Source organism: Ips typographus, linkage group LG8 (assembly GCF_016097725.1).
Source record: "Ips typographus isolate SLU linkage group LG8, UJ_Ityp_2.0, whole genome shotgun sequence".
NCBI lineage: Eukaryota > Metazoa > Arthropoda > Insecta > Coleoptera > Curculionidae > Ips > Ips typographus.
Genome location: NC_138429.1, coordinates 4,674,041 through 4,687,768, shown reverse-complemented (window position 1 = coordinate 4,687,768; position 13,728 = coordinate 4,674,041). Strand labels below are relative to the sequence as shown.

General features: G+C 31.7%; 1 protein-coding gene and 1 long non-coding RNA gene across 14 annotated transcripts in view; one reads left to right on the top strand and one right to left on the bottom strand.

Annotated features, from left to right (window-relative positions):
• Nucleotides 1-13,728, top strand: part of LOC145732420 (rho GTPase-activating protein 21-like) — an 84,125-nt gene that overhangs the window by 29,560 nt on the left and 40,837 nt on the right. For all 13 annotated transcript variants that reach the window (XM_081984668.1, XM_081984664.1, XM_081984660.1 and 10 more), the window contains one exon: nt 12,761-12,808. In XM_081984668.1, coding sequence (XP_081840794.1) covers nt 12,761-12,808 — 48 coding nt within the window. The remainder of the gene's footprint in view (nt 1-12,760; nt 12,809-13,728) is intronic.
• The window catches only part of LOC145732441 (uncharacterized), a 50,961-nt gene that overhangs the window by 27,866 nt on the left and 9,367 nt on the right, over nt 1-13,728 (bottom strand). The window lies entirely within an intron of this gene.

Sequence of the window (13,728 nt, the reverse complement as noted above, 5' to 3'; positions counted from 1 at the left end):
TGTACTTTCACTTTTACGAGCTTGTCATCCGGCGACGATCAGTTTTATGATGATTATTTTGAATCGAAAGGACAGATTTAATGAAACCCATTAGTTCATTCAACCAAACTTAAATCCTAGAATGCTGTCGTTCTGCCTTTCTATCTGGTTCTGACGTTATGGTTTTTCAATGTAAACCGTTTAGGTACCTTTACTTCCTGATCGATGCAGATCACCAACTTAATTAAAATTATCCATACAAAATCAACGATGAGAAGAGAGAATTACAAAGATGACAGTTACTTTCAGACATTCTCAAATATATGCCAGATGTGTGCCCAGTATATGAAAGTATATTCCCAATACGTGAATGACATATTACTTTGTCCCTTTAGTTCATGTTTCTAGGAATCTAAAAATAACATTGATGTAGGCGGAAATTTCAAAATTGTATTTTTTTTTAATTTCAGTAATTTAGTTTAGTGTACGCGTTGTAATCTTCTTGTGCTTGAATTATCTCAACAGCTGAATGAAAATGTAAGGTTTTAAAATAAGACATTCATATTTTGCTTTTCTTATATCCATTTATAGTTTATAGTATATTTTCATTTTTCTCATTTAATCATTCAGTTTGAAATAGTGTGGTATATCTTGTAACAATTTTACGAAACTGTTTTCAGTTTACAACCAAATATACTAGAGAGCAGCAGTTTTCACTTCTCAGACATACCCCTGGCATATACTTATTGGAATATTTAAAAAGTTAAATTTGTACAGCAGCCAGGTATATGCCAGGCATATTCTGAAATTCATATGCGACTAGTCATATGCCTGGCATGTATTTTTCACATGAATATACTTTATTTGTTATGTGGGAAGGTACTGAAGAGCTTGGGCGCTATTTTTGACACGTCCTGTATAATATACAGGATGGTCCAGTTTTAAATGTCAATAATTCACCAATCCATAGCCAATTAAAAAATAAGTTGACATTCATTATGTCATTTTCCTGAAAAGTGCTTCCTAAGGAAAATACAGTCCTTCAAATTTCTGTTTAAAAAATCGTTTTTTTTTTTGTCATAACTGTCAGACCGTTGGAGCAATATTGATCAAATTTGGAACAAGCACTTTATTACACGTTATTACAGTCAAAGACCCAAAACTAACCCAACCCAACTTAAAAATTGGTCTTGGAAACGGAAAATTCACTTAAGAAGTTTAAAAAATATTATTGTAACCCGAGTTGTAGCCAGTTTTCATAGTTTCCAGACAAACTAAAAGACTAGTTTTGAAAATTGAATTAGAAAAGATAAAAATTTCAGAAGCTTAAAAATTGTGTTTGTAACCAGTTTTCATGCAAATTGAGAGACTTTAATACTAAAAATTGACTTGTAGACATAAAAACTACTTTTTCAAGAATTTGTTACTACAAATTCATACGTTTAAACCTTAAAAATTGACTTGAACCCCAAAATGTGACTGAACTAATGAAAAGTGACATCAGAAGCTTAAAATTTGCATTTGAAGTAAGTTTTCATAATTTGAAGACAAATTTCAATATTTTAGTCTTGAAAATAGTCTTAGATGCAGGACATTGACATTAGATTCATGAAAATTGTCTTGAAAACTAACTATTCGTGCTTTTTACTTTGCTTTTCATTTTCTTCGAATTCTGGACTATTTTTAGTGCTTCAAAACTGCTTTCAGCTTGGAAAATCGAGTTTCAACACTATCTTCACCAAGTTATTGACATAGCAAACTTAAAAAACAATTTTTACATTCTTCATAGACTTAAAATGGCATTCCAAGCTTTGTCAGTATTAAATCGACTTCTAGACACCTCAGTGCTAAAAATTCGGGTATTTCTTAATAAACTGGACTGTTTTTAGTGTTTTAAGGCTGTTTTCAGTGCCTCAAATCGAGTTTCAAGATTATCTTTAAAAAGTTTTTGACTTATCAGGCCTGAAGGCCAGTTTGTCCACTGACCATAATCTTGAAAATGTTATTTCAAGCTTCTTCACTATTAAATTGACTTCTACACTCATAGGTGCAATAAATTGTAGCATCTTTAAGAAATTCAGACTGTTTTTAGTGCTTTTTAAGACTGAAAAATCGGGTTTAAGACTATTTCCAAAAGTCAAGTTTCTTCAGTAATAAAAGTAACAAATGTTGGTACCAAATGCTACAATAATAGTCTTGAGAACTAATTTTTAGAAATAAAATAGTCCGAAAATTTAATTTACTTCTAGACTTGTTGTCCAGTCCAGAAAATTGAGTTGTACACCAATTAAAGTCTTGAAAATATACTTTTGGACTCTCTTTAGTCCTAGTAAGGTCCGTTCTAGCATTAAAAGTCAACTTTTATACTATTTTTAGTAGTAAAAAATGCGTTTCATGCACAATACAATCTTTGTCTTGATTTCCGGACTTTTTTTAGTTCTTGAATGCCAGTTTCAGACACTCAACCAGGATGGCAGTCTGAGAAAGCGACCATTCCTAGTAGTAAAAAGCAAGTTTTTAGACTATTCAGTACAAATTTGGACTTTCACAAGTCTTGAATGCTCGCTTGAATGTTCAGTTTTAAACTATAAAACGATTTTTTAAATTGAAATTTGGAGGACTGTATCTTCCTTAGGAAACGTTTTTCAGAAAAATGACATAATGCAAGTCAACTTATTTTTTGATTAGCTATAAAATGGTGAATTATTGACACTTAAAACTGGACCACCCTGTATTCCTGTGATATAGCACTGCAACTAAGTAAGAGCACGAAGGAATTAACAAAGTTTCCCATTAACTGTAGCTCCTCCTAGATCACGGATTATATTGAGTGAAAAACATTTTTTTTATATAATTAATTACGGAAATCCATGCTATTTGATGGGTCAGACACGTTAAACAAGCTCAGTGTAAATAAAGTCTGTTATCAGGCGGTTATTTCGCGACAATCGTGATGAAAGTAGGCCCAAACTCAGCGGTCCGTAGGCGATAACTAAAAATGTCGGTAGCTTCGTGCAGAGCCGTTCTGACAGTACCGTAGGTGTGGCTACTTTGTTAACCGAAGACTTATTGACCAGTTTAGTTTGTATCTTATAGTAAATCTTGTAATTGCAAAGAAATTAAGGCTGAGTTTCGTATTAGTTACGTTAGTATCGCCTCCTTATATCGATACCAGGTGTTACTTTGATGGGAATTTATTGACAGGATTTTTATTAGATATTACTTTCACTGGCATTTTCCAATTTTTGCTAATTAGGAGTATTTAAAGTCACTTAATTTGATTAACCAATCACTCAATATACTATGACAGTCAAGCAACAAAACAAGGTGCTGAAAGCAGTACTACCACAATTTGCAGAAAATTAAGGCATAAAACCGCAAAACAGCTTTTACAAACATTTACAATTACAAGGATTATTTATAAATAACGTAACTAATTTAAGCAAAATCGTCCTGAAAATTTTCATTACGTATACTTGTTAAGCCCTGTTTATACAGTTGGATAACTGCGTTGACAAATACCTTATTTGCAAAGGATTGAAAAAATTCTGTGAAGATTAATTATCATTAATAAAACAACACTGGTACACGACTAAAGACATTATTCTGCATTGTGATGAATTGTAAAATGTAAATTAGCGCCTTTGGGGTGATTAATGTTGATATTCAAGCAAATTCATAAACGCATGTTGGAAGATAACACTATTTTAAAAGACATTAATCAACAATAAATGCATCAACAAATTAATATATTAAGTTTGACAATACAATGTTACTAATGTGTCGCATTAAATCGTATTGCACTATTCAGCAGTGAGTCGGCAAAGCGGCATAAACAATTCTATACCAATAAACTTGTCAATCTTTAACTGGCTGGTATGTTGGTACTGTCGAGGTTAAATATTGTAAAACCAGAAGCTACTAGGCAAGTTAATGAAAACTAATTGCACCATTACAATAATTGATTAGCCCTCCTTGTTTATTATTCTTAAGGTTAGTAGTTTCAACCTGATATAATAAATGGCATGTTGCACTTTTACAGTTAGGTGAATGAACATTTAATAATAATTAACATGATGCTGGAGTTATTGATGATTTGGTCTTTGCAGTTGTGCGACATAAAAGATGTATCACTTCCACTGCAAGCAAAAAATTAGTTATGTTACATACATGGTTGAAAATAAAGTTAATTTCTTAAAGAAAAACAGTAGAAAGTATAACACTTGGAATCAAACACTCAAAAAATTAACTGGGGACATTTGCACATGTAGTTTAGAAAATACCACTTGAATTTTAAAAAAATATATGTTGGATCTCAAAATTTAAAACATGTATTTCAGTATCGTAAATTTAATTTTAGAAAGCGTGAGTTGTATTTCAGAAAAGATCTGTTGGATATTAGAATAGTTATTTTAATTTCAGAACTTGTCAAGTGTATTTTGGGAAAGATTATTTCAATTTCAGAATTTTATTATGTTTCTGTGTGGTTATTAGTCCATTTTTTAAATTTAATATCACTTACAGAAAAAAAAACCGCCCCTCCGGAGTATTAATTTGTATAAAATATACAGGGTGGTCCAGTTTTAAGTGCCAATAATTCACCATTTGATAGCTAATCGAAAAATAAGTTGACTTGCATTATGTCATTTTTCTGAAAAACGTTTCCTAAGGAAGATACAGTCCTCCAAATTTCAATTTAAAAAATCGTTTTATAGTTTAAAACTGAACATCCAAGACTTGTGAAAGTCCAAATTTGTACTGAATAGTCTAAAAACTTTTTTACTACTAGGAATGGTCTTATGATTCGCTTTCTCAGACTGCCATCCTGGTTGAGTGTCTGAAACTGACATTCAAGAACTAAAAAAAGTCCGGCAAACAAGACAAAGATTGTATTGTGCATGAAACTCATTTTTTACTACTAAAAAAATATAAAAGTTGACTTTTAATGCTAGAACTGACTTTACTAGGACTAAAGAGTCCAAAAGTATATTTTCAAGACTTTAATTGGTGTACAACTCAATTTTCTGTTCTGGACAACAAGTCTAGAAGTAAATTAAATTTTCGGAGTATTTTATTTCTAAAAATTAGTTCTCAAGACTATTATTGTAGCATTTGGTACCAACATTTTTTACTTTTATTACTGAAGAAACTTGACTTTTGGAAATAGTCATAAACTCGATTTTTCAGTCTTAAAAAGCACTAAAAACAGTCTGAATTTCTTAGAGGTGCTACAATTTATTGCACCTATGAGTGTAGAAGTCAATTTAATAGTGAAGAAGCTTGAAATAACATTTTCAAGACTATGGTCAGTGGACACACTGGCTTTTAGGCCTGATAAGTCAAAAACTTTGTAAAGATAGTCTTGAAACTCGATTTGAGGCACTGAAAACAGCCTTAAAACATTAAAAACCGTCGTTTATTAAGAAATACCCGAATTTTTAGCACTGAGGTGTCTAGAAGTCGATTTAATAGTGACAAAGCTTGGAATGCTATTTTAAGTCTATGAAGAATGTAAAAATTGTTTTTTAAGTTTGCTATGTCAATAACTTGGTGAAGATAGTCTTGAAACTCGATTTTCCAAGCTGAAAGCAGTTTTGAAGCACTAAAAATATAAAAATATAAGCAAAGTAAAAAGCACGAAAAGTTCGTTTTCAAGACAATTTTCATGAATCTAATGTCAATGTCCTGCATCTAAGACTATTTTCAAGACTAAAATATTGAAATTTGTCTTAAAATTTTGAAAACTTACTTCAAATGTAAATTTTAAGCTTCTGATGTCACTTTTCGTTAGTTCAGTCACATTTTGGGGTTCAAGTCAATTTTTAAGGTTTAAATGTATGAATTTGTTGTAACAAATTCTTGAAAAAGTAGTTTTTATGTCTACAAGTCAATTTTCAGTATTAAAGTCTCTCGATTTGCATGAAAACTGGTTACAAACACAATTTTTAAGCTTCTGAAATTTTTATCTTTTCTAAGTCAATTTTCAAAACTAAAGTCTTTCAGTTTGTCTGGAAACTATGAAAACTGGCTACAATAATATTTTTTAAACTTTTAAGTGAATTTTCCGTTTCCAATTTTTAAGTTGGGTTGGGTTAGTTTTAAAGTACCACTTTATGTAACTAGTTACATAAAGTAAAACGTTTTGTCACTCTAATCAGTTTTGAAAAGTGTCACTTTATATGCCAAAATTAGAAAAATTACTTTGATAGAAATTGCCTCCGACCTTACAAGCCCTACATTTATTGATACTAAGTAGTATGTAGACTCTGTGGGTAGTTTTGTTTCGGCACACGTTTAGACACGCCGTTTTCCCTATATGAATGCAGAAGATTTTTTGACAAAATTTTGTTATGATTTATATTGGTAAACTGGCCGCGAGAAGAGTAAGTTGCTGCTTGCCAAAATTTTGAATTCCAACAACTTCTCTAAATGGTTCATCGCTCCAAGAAGAAAAATCTTGATCTTTCAAATACAGAATATTTCTTGTTTTGTACAAATTCCCAAAAATTACTTTGGTTGACAAATAGTTGGCATATGGAGCTTCATATAAACATTTATTAACTTTTTCAGTAAATATCCATCGTTTCCGCTTTGTAAAGCAAACAACTATTTTTGGTCACTTTATTACTATTAGCATTTTAAATATAATCATCATAAATAATAAATTTGATACCAAACACCTCATACTATGAAAGAGAAAGGTGCGTGGGATAGGAAACCTTCAAAACGTTAAATATTATGCATTCAGGAACTCCCTTTGACATTAGATGGATATCAATTACCCAGTTCGGGCCAACCCTAATAATAAAATTTAAATCATGGTGAGGAGTTACTATATTAACACTTTTTACGCCTACCATATTATACTAGCTTATTTAAGTTATTTGTAAAAACAAATCTACAGGTCACTGCTACTATCGAACTAACGTAATATCAAATTTACTTACACAGAAAGGAAATACTAATCCAATTGTTTTTTTTTCTGTGTAATGACTTGGTTAATACGTGACTAGTATCGTATGTTCTGTAATGCACAACACGCCATCTGATTTTGTAATCTTACATTGATTTATATAGTTTTTCCGAGGTAATTTACTTCATTTCGAATGGAATAATTCGCAGTAATCATTGCTTGTGTAAAGAATCAAAAGCGCTTTCCTATACAAATCGGTCACAAGTGTGAAAACTTTTACTTTTCCACGTATTACATAAGTTTCTTGTTAGGTTTACTGTTTGCTGCCAAACCATCAATCAATGGTTTAAATATACAGGGTTAGCCACCCAGGGTTTATTAAAAGGGTGAAGTAGTAGTCCATGTTTGACATCGAACAAGGATTCAAAGCATTACATCTATCTGAAAAGAGCAATCTAGAAGTCCTAGAAATTAATAATGCCTTCTTCAGATCTCTGAATTTCTAACCCCTACATTTGCTCCTTTTCTTTCCCTTTTCCAGTTTCTTCCCTCTTAACCTCCCCTCTTAGCCTCCTCCTTCCTCCAGGCTTCCCCCTGTCACGCATGTATAAAGCAAGCTTTTCAATTCTATTTACAACTTATCAAGGTGTTTTTAACGGTTTTTTGGAACTCTTCTACATAATTGTCCATTTTGTCCTGACTGCCTGTGCGGAATCAGTGGTATTGTGTTCAAGGGTTGTAGTTTTTTTTTTTCGTTTGGGGGTTACCCTTTGTTTTAATTTCTTTTTCTCCAAAATAGGTAACTATATTGTTTTATATACAAAAAACTTTAATATTTGAATTTTTATTTTAACTCTGTCAGTTTTTTATATAAGTTTAACCTGGGTCTCACTGTCCCGTCTAGAAAGACAGTCGGTGGTGGTTTACTAAACTTCTTTCAAATTTCTATAAATATTTAATCCTGATAAACTTTTAATGAACGATTTGGGTGGCTAACCCTGTATACAGTAAAGGAAAAGTTACTATATTTTAGAAAATAATCACACGCACACCACAAAATGCAAATAATTGTCCAGCTTGAAAAGCGATATCAATGACTGTATAAAACGTACGAAGCGAAATTGTGTCCAATAATTTCGCAATAAATCACACTTCCTTATAAGCATACATCGGTTGACACTAACAAGTCTTGGACTCTTTAACATAAACAATTTTGATCTCCCTTGGTAAGCCGTATATTCATCATTGTAAGTGCTTACGATGCGATGATGCCGCTATTCAGCTTTTGCAAATGCAAATGATACGGCATCGGACAGGCACTTCAAATTATGGGTTTTCGACATTATGTCAACAGAAGTATTTTAGGTTAAAAGAAATGGAAAGCGGAGAAAGTTCAATATCTGATAACAAGAACAATCGGCTTTATTGGTAACCGTAAAAACTTTTTACAAAAGCTAGTCCACTCTTTTAACTGAACCTGTTGGTGGAAAAACTTCACTATATTAAATTAACAGAGACACCTCAACCTATTTGTCAAGATAAACTGTTTGAACATAACTCTTGGTGGTAAGAAACTTGCTTCGGAAGCGTAAAAACGTTAACATACTTGCGAAATAGTTGGTGCGAATGCCCATAACCAAGTAGTCGTGTATTTAACTCTTTGCCCGTAAATGGCTACATTTTGTGCTCTACTAACAGGTAATTTATCTTCAGTTATTTAATAGTTTGGATTTTTACATACAGATTGATACGCTTATTAGGCAACTGGAAAATGACTTTATTGCTTCTTGTCAATTCGTGTACGAGCTGAAACTGAAACCGAATGCCTGTAAGTAATTTTGAGAAAAATTAAGGTGGATTTTGTTGTTATGCAGACGTTTTATTTTTTTATTAGTCATTTATGCTGTAAAACCATAAAAAACAAGCAATTTTCATTAGACTCTGGTTTATGAAAGTGAAAACACATTAGCAAATATGGGATTATCGGGGGTAATACAACGAAAGCTTTAAAATTATCAATAATTTTTATGATAGCATGTTTTCCATAATTTCACGAGTCCTTTAGTTTAGTTTTTTTTTGTAAAACTGCTAGAATTAAAATTCTCTAGTTAATTAAGAAATCTCGAACGGTATTTAGTGAAATTATTTCTCGAAATGTCACCAAAAAGTCTAATTTTTATTAAGTTGAAGTATATTTAGACATTAAAACATTAAATAAACCAATCGTATGATGGCATTATTATGATTCCATGACGACGTGAAATTATCTCTGCTAAACAAATAGATAATAATTTTTAATTTGAGTAACCCAAAATCTGTATTTTTGCATGTAATTTTATTTCAAAATAATTTACGATCTGTGTTGGCTTTTACTATGCAATTATTGCGGTTGAAAAGTGTGAATCAAATCCCCATATAACGTGATAAGATTGTACCTTTGACGGTTGAATTCACCATAATTCATTTCACTTTTTTTCGGATATCTTGGGAAGTACTAGAAAAATCGAAATTTTTAAAACGGTGTTTGGTTTAACTTTACATTGAGCAACATTGCCCCAATTTAAACTTTCTCGTATCTCTTATATTTTCCGAGATTCCAATGGTGAGGGTCGAATTTGAATTACCCTGTATACAACCCAAAATTTTGTTTTCAAATCGCGATGAAACCCACTTAATTTTCCTGCCTGCCGTTCTTAATTTTGGTATAGTCTATCCATTTCTACTTGAATATTCCCAATTTACTGCAGTGTACAGGGTGCTGCATTCGATTTCGATTTCGATTTACGGGGTACAGAGAAAACGGTAATAGATAGAAAAAAAGTAGCATACGTGTTCTGATCTCTTTTTCTGAGCTGAGATGACTGGCGAAAAGTGGGCGGCGCAAACTTCTTTTGTTTCAAAGATACGGGGGGTTTTCCAAAATTGGTAATTTTTGAACCTCTTCAGTATTTCAGTTGCTCTTAGTTATCAAAAAAGGAAGAACGGTTCCCGGTAGAAGTTTTCATGTAGAATCCAATGGCGAGGTCAGTTTTTTTCTATTCTATTTTAGTTTAGTTTCTGACATATGACAGCAAGTTAAATTTTTTTAAATGGAACATCCTATATATTTTTACGTCATTTAATTCTGTTGATTTTTACCTTTTCAACGGTGTATTACAACATATAAGTTTGTAGAGGTTAATCCTGTTATTTTTAAAAAAAGACCTTTGCTAAGCTAAAAAAAGGCCAATATCTAAAATACCAAACAAAATCGGAAATAAAATAAACAAATAAACTAACACATCAGAGAATTAAATATTTTTAATAAATCTTATTAAAAATCTAAATTACAAACAGTTCTACCGTCACTTTAATAAGAAAAGTGGCCATTTCTATTTTCTACTATTTTTAAGGTAGAAGTTGAAAAAACTGTTTATAAACGACATGTAACATGTTAATATGAACATAGCCAAATTTTGTTTCGACTGTGGGTATTTTTATACATATTATTGAGCACTTTTTTATTAAGGAAAGCTTTTTTTCTAATTACCAAGATAAACGTTTACAAACTTATATGTTTTAATACACCATTGAAAAAGTAAAAATCAACATAATTAAATGAACTAAAAATACATAGGGTGTTCCATTTAAAAAAATATAACTTACTGTCATATGTCAGAAACTAAACGTAATAGAAAAAAACTGACTACGCCATTGGATTCTACGTCAAAACTTCTACCGGAAACCGTTTTTCCTTTTTTGATAACTTTAATAGCAAATGAAATACAGAGGAGGTTTCAAAATGACCAATTTTCAAAAGCCCCCCGTATCTTTGATACAAAAGAAGTTTGCGCTACCCACTCTTCGCCAGTCATCTCAGCTCAGAAAAAGAGATCAGAACACGTATGCTACTTTTTTTCTATCTATTACCGTTTTCTCTGTACCCCGTAAAACCATCGAAAATGCAGCACCCTGTTCAAGGACTGATCAGTAATACATTTTACTTTTTATGTTGGGAACAACTTTTTTCATGCTTATTCAATTAGAAATGGATAAACTATAAGCTGGTGCACAGTCGTGACACAAATTTCGGTGCAGTTTCAGATTGTTATCGTGTCAAAGAATAAAGCGGTACCACGTTGCGAGAACCAGTGATCCGTATTTTCTCCCAATTTAACCGTGATCACTTTGAAATCGCGTGCGCAGGAACCAGCGATGTTATCTAAAATTTAAACGGTAATTATTGCGCCTTTAACGAAGTCGTTGTTTTGAGGTTGCTGATGGTACCGCCGATATTTCAATATATAGGTTAATTATAAATTGTTAGCGCATTCAATTCGTGGATAATTGAATTTATAAGGTTCAAGGTGCTCGTTAAGAGTTTTTTCAGACGCATCCTTTTTTCACGAAATTTTCCACTAGAAATACAAAACTCTGTGGACCGTGGGTAAACAACCATTTAGAGAGCATCAAAAATAGATTATTTCCCATAATTGACTAGTAATTTTCTTCTTTACTCCTATTGTACCGTTCGTTGTTTTCTCATCGTGACTGGCCGAGATCACATACCTTCGTGCTTTGTTTGTTAGTATATTTTTTTTCAATTCTTTACTTCCTAAATCAATTAACAATTTCTAAATGTAACTGAACGTATACATACAATGATTTAACGTTATATAAAACATTGACTCAAGTAATTGTTTTATGTAGTAAAAGTGTAACATTCTTGATAGGAAATACTCTGCGTAATTTTACTGTCCAGCATTTTACATTAAATTATTATTACCCGCAGTAAACTCTTGCAAGTGATACTATTTTGAAATGCTCATAAATAATTAAGCTACGCATTAATCGGTACATTAATAAATTCAACCTTTAAATGTCTTTGATTTGATTTCTAAATTTCCTAATAAAGTAACGTATTACAGTTTATGATTTTACTCTTTACAGGAGCGATCATAATTAACTAATTTATTGAATGTTGCATATAAAGTGATGCCTGGGAGCTATAACGCTAGAACACGACAGATTCGGTCTCAATTCGTCTTAATATCCAATAATTTTGCTAATAAATTATTGAATTTCTCGACAATATTGGAGAAAGTAAACAATACAGATTTATAGTTTCGGCAACTGTTTTGACTTCAACTTCGAAAAATATTCAGGAATAAATCAAGTCTGATTTTAATTTAACAAATTTATATTATGTATCTTGTCTTATTGATCAAAACGATCATTAATAAAACAAAAAAATTGAATGATTTACCATTACCAGATTGTAACCAAGACCATGTTAATAAATTACAGCCATTTGTGATTCTGCTATGTCGAATATGCGGGCGCACTGGTTTGAAGGAATTTATTTGTTCATAATTATACATATATTAATGTAGAGTTTATGGTATGGTATGTCATTGATGAAAAATCAAGTACTGAATTCGAAACACGCATTCCTTGATTATTTGTTAATAAAAGATTTTTTTCAACTCATGTTAAAAGTAGTTGTGGTGATTTCATTTACTGATTAACCAGAAGTTGCTTGCTGTTTTTAACCAATTAATGTCACCTAAATATACGTTAAAACATGTTTTTCTTACTTTCTTCAGGCCTGTACTACACCTTTTCCCTTTTCACTAATGATCTAGTAACTTAGTGATTTTTGCGATAGACCAATTTCTATTTATTTTAATTATGTAGTCGTTAGCTTGGTTTAGGAAGAGTAATTAGACACCAAATGTGGTTAAGTTAGGTCATGTTCTCATGATTTCCCTTAATGTTTGAGCAGTTTATCAAATTTATGCAACTGGTACAGAGTTAGGATTTCTAACATAACCATAATGATTCGAACAGTAAATGCTATATAACCCACACGGTGCTTTTATTTTACAGGAAATATTCCAGAGGACGCAGGAAACACAAGCGGATCGCAGATTTCCGGTGAGTACGATTTAGCTATTCAAAACACCTTATTTCAATGTAGATCGCATCGATAACAATAACCACTATTATAATAAAAGAGTAGGTCATTATTAATGATTATCGTGCAAAAAATCAGGCTACAAGTTGTACGGTTCTTTGTAAGGCTTCCAAATTGGATAATACGATTTCAAACTGTCTGAGCCGTTTTGTTTCTTGAATAACTGTGCCTTAAATGCAATGTTATACGATCATTTTTATTTAATGCATGCGTTTTTTATTTGCTAATTTTTAAAAATTCTGAGATAAAATAACCCGGAGCCTCAATCAAACAATCTTTGGATGAAGATGCGTGGGTCCCAAAAATAATTGCGTCTCCATGTTAAAGTAATTTTCTCATACCCGAGTTGCGTAGGAATCGCTTTGTTTTATAAAACGCTCGCTATATAAGAATCGATTACTTCTCGATCGAGTAATTTTTTAGAAACCTGTTGTTGATCAAGATAATATAAATAATAATAATTGAGGTGCAGCCTTGACAAAGCATTGCCAATTTTCGATATTAAGTAGTTAATACCAATTGTTCGATTAAGTTAAGCCGTACCTATGGTTTTGATTTAAACGAGACCATATACAGGGTATAACTTACATACAGTATTTTGGCGAGGGGTAAACCGCTGAGTACTACACTAATTCCTTGTAATGCCCACTACTTGGCCAAGTAATTCCTAATAATTTCCAATAACTAACCCAACCTCACAATACCCACTAATTTTCTGAATTATCACAACTGGAGAGTCTAAAAAGTAGATATCGACTTCTGCTTAGTTTAAATGGGACACCTTGTATATTATTTGAATTCTACGTCAAATTCCAGACATATTTCCTGTATTAATGTCATCCACTTATGTATCCGTTTGTAAGATATTCTTCAAAATAAA